Consider the following 12,064-nt stretch of genomic DNA (forward strand, 5'->3'; position numbering starts at 1 on the left):
CACTTTCATTCTGTGAGTTCGACAGCTTGACTAAATGTTGTATTTTCGCCTTACGCGACTTGTTTCTTTATTTTGATTGAGACACTTAGCTTAAAGCCTTGAACCATTGTTTATGATCCTCTCAGAATTTATGTTATTTTTTGTTTGTTTGGTTGTCGTTTTAAAGGATGTATGTAGGCGATTGTTCAACAGGACACGGAGACAACATGTGCCAAGCAAATGTTAAAAATGGCAGTGTAAAAAGCAGTCTTCTCTATCTCTTGTCTGACTCACATCCTCAGATATCACTAACAATGAAAGAAAAGGCTATCAAATGTTTGTCCCCAAAACTGAGATATAGCAACAAATCAGGCTATAGCATTCAGAAAATTTGAGGAGAGGCAATTTCAAAATCAGAAATTCGGCTGGTCTGCTTGAATAGAATTGGAAATCCTTATCAAGTTTCTTGCGTTTTGTGTTGACCACAGTCCCCATACTTTCTGTCACAGACCCTTCAAGAGGACCGCCAGCAGCAAGAAACAGTGATCACAGACATGAAGCAGACACTCCAAGATCATCAGACTCTCCAGTCCAACCTGGAAGCCGCTGAAACCACCATCGCAGACCTGAAGGCCCAGCTGGCAAGCAGAGATCAAGATGGAGAACAGGAGTCGTCTGCTTTAGAAGAGTTGCAGCACAAATTTCACAAGCTCGTCCAGGAGAAGGAAGAATTGGAGTCTGAGAACTGTGAACTGAAGAAAAGTTTGTCTGAAAAAGATGAACTGCTGGCAAACGCTAGCGCTAAAGCCGAAGAGGAGAAGAAAGATTTGTTGGAAAAGCTGTCACAGATTGAAGAGGAGAAAGATTCTGTGAACAGCCAACTGACGGAGCTGAGGGAGAAGCTTTCACAAGTTGAAGCAGAGAGGGGTGCTATTCAGAACGAAAAGCAAGAGCTGTCAGAAAAGTTGTCTCAAGTTAAAGCAAAGGAAAATCAAAGTATGGGAGAAGATAGTGCTCAAACTGTTGTGGAAGAACTTCATGAGAAACTAAGAGAAGCGGATGAGAAAGTATCAGCTTTGTCCACGGAGAAAGCTGAACTTGAACGCCAACTTCAGGCAGTGACGGCAGAAAAATCAGAAGCAGCAGCATCCAAGGAATCAGAAATTTCTCTGCTCCAATCTCAAATTGAAGACTTTAAATCGGCCAGTTCATCATTGGAAGAAAAATCAGAAGGAGCAGATTCAAGAGAAGCAGAAACCACCGACCTGAAGTCTCAGCTAGAAGAACTGAATTCAAGAGCCGCACATGCAGAAGAAGAAATCAAACAGAAGGACGCCACCATAGAAAGTCTACAGTCCACCATCAAAGAGCTAGAAACGGCAATGTTCAACAAGGAAGGAAACGAGCCCGCATTAGACTCAGGAGAAAGTCCACAAACCGACAGTGACTCTACTCCTAAGGAAGTAGAGAGCTCTTCAGTAGTGGAGGATGAAACGTCACAGGTGGCGGAACTTCAAGCCAACCTGAAGATGACGATCTTGGAGCGACAAAGGCTGTTCGAGGAGTTGACACAGTTGAAGGAGGCCCACGAAACGTCTACCTTTGAGCTAGCGGAGATCCAGCAGGAGCATGAAGCGTTGAAGACTGAAGCTGAAGGGTTGAGAGGCCAGCTGGCAGAGTGGGAACATCTCATGAACATGGTAAGTTCTGTCGGTCGGTCTGTCTGTCTGTCTGTCTGCCTGCTTGCTTATTGTGGATGTGTTTGCGAGTCTGTGTCAATCTGTACCTCTTTCTCTCTCCGCCCTCCCCCCTCCTCCCTCCCCCCCATGCACCATGCGCTGCTGGTGCACACAATGACCCACAAGAATTCCTGTCACAGAGGGTCAAAAGGTGCATCAAGTTGACTTACCACTGCGCCAACTGAACTTTTTTCTCTGTAATGTTTCTGACATCAGCACACACACATTCACACACAATAAAGCACACACACACACACACACACACACACACACACACACACACACACAGCACACACACACACACACACACACACACACACACTAAAGCACACACACACACACACACACACACACACACACACACACATACACTAAAGCACACACACACACACACACTTTCTTTCTTTCTTTCTTTATTTGGTGTTTAACGTCGTTTTCACACACACACACACACACACACACACACACACACACACAAACAAACACACACAGTTTTATAAGCATAAAAACATGGTTAATACTTAGTATGTTCAATATCTGTTTGAATAACAGATAGGCTTTACCTGTTGACATGACATTTATGGCATTTTTTTTATTTCAACCAGTAAAACTGTTATGATACAACATTACATATCACATTGATGTATTTTTTCTGTAAGCATAAGCATCATATGCTTAGGCCTAAAAAAAGGTGTGGTTACGGTAACCCAACCTACCCTATTTTTAGGGGCCGACCCTATAACTTTTTATTACATTTGTCCAAAAAAAAAATGAAAACAAGAAAACGAGTGCAGAAAACGCAATGAAAGCGAAAGCGCTCGAGTCGTCATGCAGACGACAGACGATGCAAGGGAAATAATTCCTTCTACTAAAAAGGCCCAACAGACGCTTGCCATGACAAAAATGGCGGCATCTTCTTCGGTTGCGAGTGCTACACGCTTGGTTGCTCTGCTATTATAGAAAAAAAAGGTTTAAAAAAAGAGTGATTGCCTACCTTCCTACCCTATTTTTTTTGGCTCTGTTACCTTAACCACACCTATTTTTTTTTGTGTGCCTTATCTCATTGATATTTAAGTGTATGTGCTGACTGCATGCAAAGTAGGGAATAAAACCAAAGTGTGTTTTCTAAACTGCGTAGAAGCAAGTCATTCAGATGAGGTTGTGGAAATGACTGTACTATAACTCAGCAGTCAAGATCAATACACAGCTTAATTACGGATAAGACCAGGTGTTAAGGCCAACAACAAAAAATAGTCTGTTTAAGGTATCCTGACCGACCCTATTTTTTTGCGCGACCCTTGACTTTTTTTTGGCATTTGGCAAAATAACGTACAAATATGGTTTTTGTGAAGAAAAAAAATTCCCGACCTACCGACCCTATTTTTTTGCCTATGTTACCGTAAACAGACTTTTTTTTTTTTGCCTAAGTGCATGGCTGATGGCGTCAGGTGGTAAACAAACTATTAATCAGCAATAGATTTTTATCTTATCGTTAAGAGCAGCAGTCCTAAATTCCAGGGGCGGGGGAAAAGGCTTAGCCCGTAAAAGCAGGGGAAGAAGAAGAAAAGCAGCTTGGCTGCCTATCATGACTTATGATTGGTGGAGTATTGACAGAATATGATAATGTATTACATTGTAATTTGTACTGAATTTATTGTTTGGTGAATCGTGATTTGTCCACCTATCTCAGGGTAGAATCGAATCACCTGCTGGATATCAGAGGCACAAAGAGAGTAATGTGTTTACAATCTGATTGTGGAACCTGATAACATTGATAGAATCAATTCATCCTTTCTTTGCTTGTAATTGTCAGCCCGCATTTGGATCGTTACACTTACATAATGAAGATCCAGATGGCGCTTTGATGGGAGATATATGGGGCGGGGATATAGCTCAGTTGGTAGCGCGCTGGATTTGTATTCAGTTGGCCGCTGTCAGCGTGAGTTCGATCCCAGGTTCGGCGGAAATTTATTTCACAGAGTCAACTTTGTGTGCAGACTCTCTTCGGTGTCCGAACCTCCCCCCGTGTACACTACATTGGGTGTGCACGTTAAAAGATCCCACGATTGACAAAAGGGTCTTTCCTGGCAAAATTGCTTAGGCACAGTTAATAATTGTCTACCTATACCCGTGTGACTTGGAATAATAGGCCGTGAAAGGTAAATATGCGCCGAAATGGTTGCAATCTACTGGCCGTATAAAATTTCATCTCACACGGCATCACTGCAGAGCGCCTAGAACTGTACCCACGGAATATGCGCGATATAAGACTCATTGATTGATTGATTGATTGAGATGAGAGAATAGGGAAAAAATGTGTCATGATTGAAAAGCAAATTGTTTTGGGGATTACAAGGGATGACTAAAAGTAATACCGTCAGTTCATAGAATCCACGCCAGGATAAACATTGGTCAACGAATGCTATATGTAATGATTCAGAGACAGTATACATGTCCCACCCCCATGTCACCACTGTAGCACTTAAAATAACGTGGTCAATCTACCAAAAGTACAGGTGGTTGATGACAACTAAACCTGCCCACACATGGGTAGCAAGCAACTCTTAATTGTTGCTGCTAGCTTATTTCCACTGGGAGGAAGTGACTGAAGTTTTCCAGCAATGGGTAAATAAAGTAATAAGGTATAAAAATCAAATCATAAAGATGGTAGAGGATGATCGAATAAGTGCAAGAAGTGAACACATGTGGTATCAGGTGGGCTCACTTTTAAAAAAAACGAAGGCCAAGAAGAAGAAAAATCAATGTTTCCGAAAGCCTAACCGACCCTTTTTTTTCCTTCGGGCCATTTTTTTCCCTTCATTTTGACAATTAAAAAAAAAATAATAATAATACATGACAAAACTTGATTTTGCAAACTTTACAAAGAAACTTATTTTTTGCTGACATCCATGGGACACAGCTATTTCCAGCCGATAAAAAAATGCATATGCCTGTGTAAATAAAAAACCCACTTTATTTAAAAAAAAAATAGCCAACCTACAGGCCCTAATGTTTTGGGCCTTGCCATGGAAAAAATACAAACACTTTATTTATTTTCATTTTATTTTATATTTTTCCTAAATGATGTGTGTGATTGTGCAGGTGAAGGAGGAGCGAGACAACCTGGTACAGGAGCTGGAGAGCACGGAGAGCCACGAGGATCACTTCCGCCAGGAGCTGGAGCTCCTCATGACCTCCATGCACGATGCCCTCACCGAGCGTGACAGTCTGCAGGACGAGGTCTTCCGTATGAGCGAAGAAGACAGGTATGATTGTTATGATTGCAAAAAAAAATAAAAAATAAAAATAATAATAATAATAATAATAAATGAGCATTTATATAGCGCAACATCATAACTTTACAATTATGCTCTTTGCGCTTGACACATTTAAAATTAAAACACAGTTATACAAGCATTTACATCTACATTCATATAATGCAACTTGCACGTGGCCAGAATCGGAGTATGAGTGATTAAATAGCCATACAATACATGTAAAACCCCACTCATGCCTATGGGTATAAATGGAACTTTTCTCATGGAAGAGGATTTAAGGATAAAAGAAGAGTGAAAAATGGGCGGAAAGGGTGGCTGAGTTTGGTAGTCCCCGGTCAGTTGGTCTGCGGCAGGGAGTTTTGTTTGTTCTTTGTTTATTTGTTGTGTTTTTTCTTATTGTAGAGATACCATATGTAAATACAGAGCTATAGTCCTTGACTAGGTGTTAGATTTTCTGTGAATGTAATTATGTTAAAGTTTTAACCTTTCTCACATAAAATGTCATTTCTTTGAAACAACAAAATACAGATAAACTCCACCGGGATTTTTTTATCCTGTTCTTTTGTAACATTCCTCTTTTATTTCCAGGTCCCTGGCAGACGAGATCACCCACATGAAGTCCATGACAGCCGGAATCATCGCAGAACGAGATCGTCTGCAGAAGGAGCTGGAGACTCTGCGTCTTTCGAAGGGAGACGAGTCCGTCAAGCTGGAAGGGGCTCGACGCCGGACGGAAGAACTGCAGTCTAACATGGACACCTTGGAGCGTGAAAAGGAGTCAGTTTCAGTGCTGCTTCAGCTTACCAAGGAGTCTGAGAATCATCGGAACGAGGAGCTTGGTGCCGTCAACGAGAAAGTCCAGCACCTTGAAGCAAGCTTGAAAGGGAAGGAGGAGAGTTTGGACAAGCTGCAGAAAGACTTTGAGGAGGCCTGCAAGAGAGAGGAGACTGCCCAAACTCAGGCCAAAGAAGCCTTGGAACAAACGGAGGAGAGGAAAGGCTATGCTCAAGAGCTGGAGAACCAGGTGTTTGAACTGTCCAATCAGCTGACGGAAGTGAAGCGTCGCCACGGAGAACTTCGCGAGCAGTTTGACATGGCGACCAAAGATCAGTCGAACATGGCAGCATTCTGTCAGCAGATCGAGGAACTCCAGAACCAGAAGTCTGACCTGGAATCACAGAGCAGGCAGCTGACCAAAGATCTCGAAACCGCCAGAGAAGAGCTGGTTCAGAAGGAAACTCAACTTAAACAACTCCAAGAAGACTTTGAAAGCAAGCTGAGCGAACTTGGAGAAAAGGAGAGGCAGATTTGTGAAGAATGTGACGCCCTGAAAGAGAAGCTCTCCCAGGCTGCGTCTGACCTTGAAAGGTCGCAGACAGAGTTTTCTGAGAAGGTCAAGGAGTTGGAAAGCGAGAGAGACAGTTTCAGCGAGCAGTTGAAGCAGACGTCGCAGGATGATCAAGAGAATCGCAAAATTCTTGAAGAAAAACTGAAAAGTCTTGAAGGAGAGTGGGACAAACTTCACCAAGACCGTGCAGAGAAGGAGACCTCCAAAGAACAGCTTCAACAAGAACTGGAGCAGAGGATACAACAGGCCGAGTCAGAGAACTCATCTCTGAAAAATCAGCTTGAAGAGAAAGAGTCAGCTCTACAGCAAATCCAGAATGATCTTGAATCCAGGCTTGAAGAAACAAAGAACTCTGAAGAAGAGAAATCCACAGCCGTACAAATACTGTCGGATGAGCTTGCACAGAGAGAAGAGGATAAAGAAGGTGCGATGCAAGAATTGACCAGTAAGTTGACTGAACTGAAGACACAAAATTCTGAGCTTTCTCATCAGTTGCAAGAGCTTCAAGCTCAAAAACCAGTGCTTGAGAAGAATGTTAAAGATCTTCAAGAAGACTTGAAGCAAAAGTCGGATGCCTTGAGTTCTCTTCAGGAGAGCCTTGCAAGCAAGGATTCAGAGTTAGAGCAGGCTTCTTCAGTCAGCACAGAGCTACAGACTCTCAGAGAAAAGCTCGCTGCCTCTGAGGATGCCCTGTCTTTACTGAAAGACGAAACATCTCAGAAAACAGCAGAGATGGAAAAACTTTCACAACAGCTGAGCGAAGTGACGGAAAAACTCAGCGGCTTTTCAGAAGAGAAGGAGGACCTCATTTCTCAGATAGAAACACTGACAATGGGAACAGCCGTGATGACGGAGAAAATGTCCTCTATGGAAAAAGAGAGGGAAGAGTTGGAGTCGAGAGTGTCGGAGCTGGTGTCAAAAGCAGACGCTGAACAGAATTCACAGGCTCAAGCTACCACCCAGCTTCAGCAGTCGAGCTTGGAACTGGAATCAGCCGGCTTCAAACTGTCCACCCTTGAAGCCGATAACTCTTCTCTCAGAGAATCGCTTGAAGCATTGAACAGGGAGAAGGCAGACTTCGAGAAGAGGATGGAGGAACTGGAATCAGAGCTGCAAGCCTCGCTGGCCGAGGTGGACTCTGTTCGCAGCCAGCTCTTCCAACTAGACGAGGAGAAGAAGCAGCTCAGTGAAAAATGCACCTCTCTCGTCAAGACAGCTGAGGAAAGTTCTGAGAGATTCGCAGCCATAGAGAAGACTCTGGAAGAAAAGGCTGCCGCGCTGAAATCGGCACAAGACTCGTCAGAAGAGCAGCAAACTCAGCAGATCATGGCGCTAACGGAGGAGAAGCAGAACCTAACCGAAGAGTGCGCCAGCTTGAAATCACTGTCCGATAATCTGTCAGGTGACCTGCGCTCCATGAACGAACAGGTGGTGAGGATCAAGCAGGAAACGGCAGACAAGGACAGGGAGCTGACCTCTCTGCGACAGAGTCTGTACGTCAGCATGGAAAAGCTGGACAACCTTCGCGAGGACATCGTACACAGGGACCAAGAGATCAACAACCTTCGCACAAGTTTCACCGAAAAGGAAGACAACTTCCGTGAAGCTCAGCAGCAAATGGCGGAAACGCTGAAATCCATGGAAGAAACCTTTGAAGCCAATCAGAAGAAAGCGGCAGAGAAAGATGAAGAAATTGAAACGTGGAAAAAGCGTGTGTCGGAACTGGAAACGGAGCTGGAGAAAAAAGAGAGTGAAATCGAAGATCTTGAGAGCGCGCTCCAGTCACAGAAAGCAGTCAACGCTGAGTTGTCTGCCCAGATTCAGGAGAGCAGCAGCAAGCAGGAGGAAAGTGTGCAGAAGTCTGAGGTTGGTGGTGGTGTCTGTTGGTTTGTGTGTGTGTGTGTGTGTGTGTGTGTGTGTGTGTGTGTGTGTGTGTGTGTGTGCTATATTCATGTGGTTGTCAATGTCGTCTGATAATTGTCTATAGGTCCCCTGAAGGTAATATAGAAAAAGATATTAGGCAACAACAAAAAAATAGTCTGTTTACGGTAACCCGACCGACCCTATTTTTTTCGCGCGACCCTAGACTTTTTTTTGGCATTTGGGGGAAAAAAAAAAAAAAAAAATCTTTTGGTTTTTTTGGCAAAAAAACGGTAAAATATGTTTTTTTGAAAAATAAAAAAAAAATAAAAAAATAAAAAAATCCCGACCTACCGACCCTATTTCTTTGGGCCCATGTTACCGTAAACAGACCTATTTTTTGGGGGGCCTTAGTTATTGGTTGCCATTTGTTTGTTTGTTTGATTTCTGTTGGTTGGTTGTTTGTGGTTTGGCTTTTGAATTGGTTTGTTTCTTTGTTTTTATCTATAAGTTAGTTCATTGTTTCTGGTGGATTTTATTGGTTGAATAATTTTCTTTCAGGTTTCTACGACTCTATCGCTTTTTCTATGTAATAGTGTGGCTTGAGCAGGGGTTAGTCAGTCAAGTTGTATTAAAAAAAAAATGTGGTGGATTGACACTTTCGTGATGTCTAATTTGTCAGACCTCAGATGGAGAGGTGCAGAGCCTGAAGAAGACGATCAAAGAAAAAGATGAACTGATCAGCAAACTCAAACAGCTGGCACTCAAGTCCAAGAAAGAGCTACAGGAAACTAAGGCCAAGGTACTGTGATAGTTATGATTCTACAGTGGAACACCCACCCCCACCCCCTAATAGAAATCTGAGAAAATCAGGTCAGGGAGGGAGTCTTAAAATGGGGGTGAATTTTTCAGTATGAATGGAAATCAGTCATAAACAGGGTTTAAAAAGGGAGTGAGTGTTAAACTTGCGGGGGGGGGGGAGGGGTCTCCATTGTACTGACATTGCCTAGCTGGGGATGTGTGTTTTTGTACAAGTAGCGTGATGAATGAGAGGATAGGTTTGTACATGTATACAGAAAAAAGAAAATGACACTTTCTATCTGTCAGGTGTAACTGCCTTGACAGTGTGTTTGTGTGTGTGTGTGTGGGGGGGGGGGATGGGCTGTGTCAGCGTGTGTGAGTGTGTCAGCGTGTGTATGGACGTGTGTGTGTGTGTGTAGTTGTTTGTGTACATGTACCCACATTTCTTTCTTTAAATTCAATGTATTAATTTGACAGCTGGAGAGCTTGAAGAAGGGCAAAGGAGAACAAGCACCGACAGCAGCAGGGTCAGAGCAACTGTTGACAGAACTCAAACAGCTGCAGGAGAATAACACTGTGAGTGTTTAGAGCTTTTAACCCCTTCACTGCCCACCCCGTATGTAATACGTGGTCATTTTCGGTTTGTCCTACGCCCATAACCGTATCTCATACGTGGGATTTGTGTCAACAACATTTCAGGACATTTCTGAAAATTAAATGGGAGGTGACCACTGTCCAAGTACTTGTAGGGGTTCTAAACACAGTTCTTTCCCATAGACCGTTCGGATAATGCTGTTATACTGTGGCAGTGAAGGGGTTAATACTTCTCACAACACATGCACAGTGAAACCCCCCTTTAACGACCGACCAATTTAAGACTTCCACCTTTTAAGGACTGGGTGGCCGAGTGGTAACGCACTTGAGCTCGGAAGCGAGAGGTTGCGAGTTCGACCCTGGGTCAGGGCGTTAGCAATTTTCTCCCCCCTTTCCTAACCTAGGTGGTGGGTTCAAGTGCTAGTCTTTCGGATGAGACGAAAAACCGAGGTCCTTTCGTGTACACTACATTGGGGTGTGCACGTTAAAGATCCCACGATTGACAAAAGGGTCTTTCCTGGCAAAATTGTACAGGCATAGATAAAAATGTCCACCAAAATACCCGATAGGCCGCAAAAAGTAGGATATGCGCCAAAATGGCTGCGATCTGCTGGCCGATGTGAATGCGTGATGTATTGTGTAAAAAAATTCCATCTCACACGGCATAAATAAATCCCTGCGCCTTGAATATGTGCGCAATATAAATTGCATAAAAATGAAAAAAAAATAAAAAATCCCTGCGCTTAGAACTGTACCCACGGAATACGCGCGATATAAGCCTCATATTGATTGATGGATTGATTGATTGATTAAGGCTTTGCTTTCTCAGATTTTCTCCTCAAAAGCTTTGTCAATTTACTTTTATTCAATGACTCTCCTTTTTCAGTCCCGGTTTTCTCCTGAAACACTTTGTTAGGCTTTAAAAGGGTGGTTCTACTGTACTTCTTCTTCTTCTTCTGCGTTCGTGGGCTGAAACTCCCACGTACACTCGTGTTTTTTTTGCACGAGTGGAATTTTACGTGTATGACCGTTTTTTACCCCGCGCCATTTCGGCAGCCATACGCCGTTTTCGGAGGAAGCATGCTGGGTATTTTCGTGTTTCTATAACCCACCGAACTCTGACATGGATTACAGGATCTTTTTCGTGGGCACTTGGTCTTGTGCTTGCGTGTACACACGGGGGTGTTCGCGGACACCAAGGAGAGTCTGCACACAAAGTTGACTGAGAAATAAATCTCTTGCCGAACGTGGGGACGAACTCACGCTGACAGCGGCCAACTGGATACAAATCCAGGGCGCTACCGACTGAGCTACATCCCCGCCTGTTCTACTGTACTGAATGCCTTCCTCTACACTCCAGTCACTGTTGATTGTCCCACCATCGTACCCTTTTCTCGTCTGTCTCATGACATGCCATCCTGTAGGCTCATTAAAGCTGAAGAGTACCAATAAAACTAATTAATTGGCTTTTGACCAAAAAAAAAGGAGACACAATGCAGCTCCGATCTGTCTCATACTTTTCTGGATACTGTCCCCTAATGTGCGTGTGGGTCTGTCTCCCAACTGTCCTTCCCAAGTCTTGTTTTGCGATACGATATCTCTGAAAAGTCATGGGGACTGACACCGACAATGACTATTCTTTAGTTCAAGCATGATATTAATTTGGCGAGTTTGACTTTGCGAAGTCTACTTCACGAAGCTCACTGGACAAAGCTTTGGCACTGAATTTTGTTGTTAAAAAAACTATGTGCAAAGTCTTCACGAATTCAACTTCAAGTTCAATTCAGGACGGCCTTTACAAGCGTAATAGAACAAGCAGTAACATATTTCTTTCAGCTGGCCCTTTCCGTGCAGAGAGACTGATCTACTATGGCAAAAGAATAAAGTACTGAGCTTATACCTAGCATATCTTTTCCCTGAAGGTGTTGCAGCAGAACATTGACGATGCTTTTGACAACAAAAGTATGGAAGAAAGAGGAGGGTGTGAGTGTGTGTGTGGGGGGGGGGGGGGGGGGGGGGGACTCAGAGACTTGTAGTTCAGACTGGGCCTTTCCCCACAGTGGGACTGATCATGTACTATGGCAAAAAAAATGAAAGAGTGAGCTATATATCATATTTTTCCCGCAGGTGTTGCAGCAGAACATTGACGATGCTTACGACCAACTGGAGCAAGAGAAAGCCAAGAGCTCCCAGGGGCAGAAAGAGCTGGACAAGGTCGTGGCACAGCTGGCAGAGTCCAAGAGCCAGGCCGCTGACCTGGTAGAGGAACAGGACAAACTCAAACACCAGCTTGACGTTCTGAGAGGAGACACAAAGGTAGGTAATAAAGAGAAGGGGTAGGGGAGGGGGGTGAGGGGGGGGGGGGGTAGGGAGGCCGCTGACTGGCTAGAGGAGCAGGACAAACTCAAACACCAGCTTGACGTTCTGAGAGGAGACACAAAGGTAGGAAATAAAGAGAAGGGGTA

At 43.8% G+C, this 12,064-nt stretch overlaps 1 protein-coding gene across 1 annotated transcript in view; it reads left to right on the top strand.

Moving 5' to 3' along the window:
- Positions 1 to 12,064, top strand: part of LOC138945493 (GRIP and coiled-coil domain-containing protein 2-like) — a 64,776-nt gene that overhangs the window by 11,089 nt on the left and 41,623 nt on the right. The window contains exons 9-14 of the mRNA XM_070316928.1: positions 489 to 1,679; positions 4,821 to 4,984; positions 5,585 to 8,210; positions 8,887 to 9,006; positions 9,483 to 9,581; positions 11,727 to 11,915. Coding sequence (XP_070173029.1) covers positions 489 to 1,679; positions 4,821 to 4,984; positions 5,585 to 8,210; positions 8,887 to 9,006; positions 9,483 to 9,581; positions 11,727 to 11,915 — 4,389 coding nt within the window. The remainder of the gene's footprint in view (positions 1 to 488; positions 1,680 to 4,820; positions 4,985 to 5,584; positions 8,211 to 8,886; positions 9,007 to 9,482; positions 9,582 to 11,726; positions 11,916 to 12,064) is intronic.

Source organism: Littorina saxatilis, linkage group LG13, assembly GCF_037325665.1.
Source record: "Littorina saxatilis isolate snail1 linkage group LG13, US_GU_Lsax_2.0, whole genome shotgun sequence".
NCBI lineage: Eukaryota > Metazoa > Mollusca > Gastropoda > Littorinimorpha > Littorinidae > Littorina > Littorina saxatilis.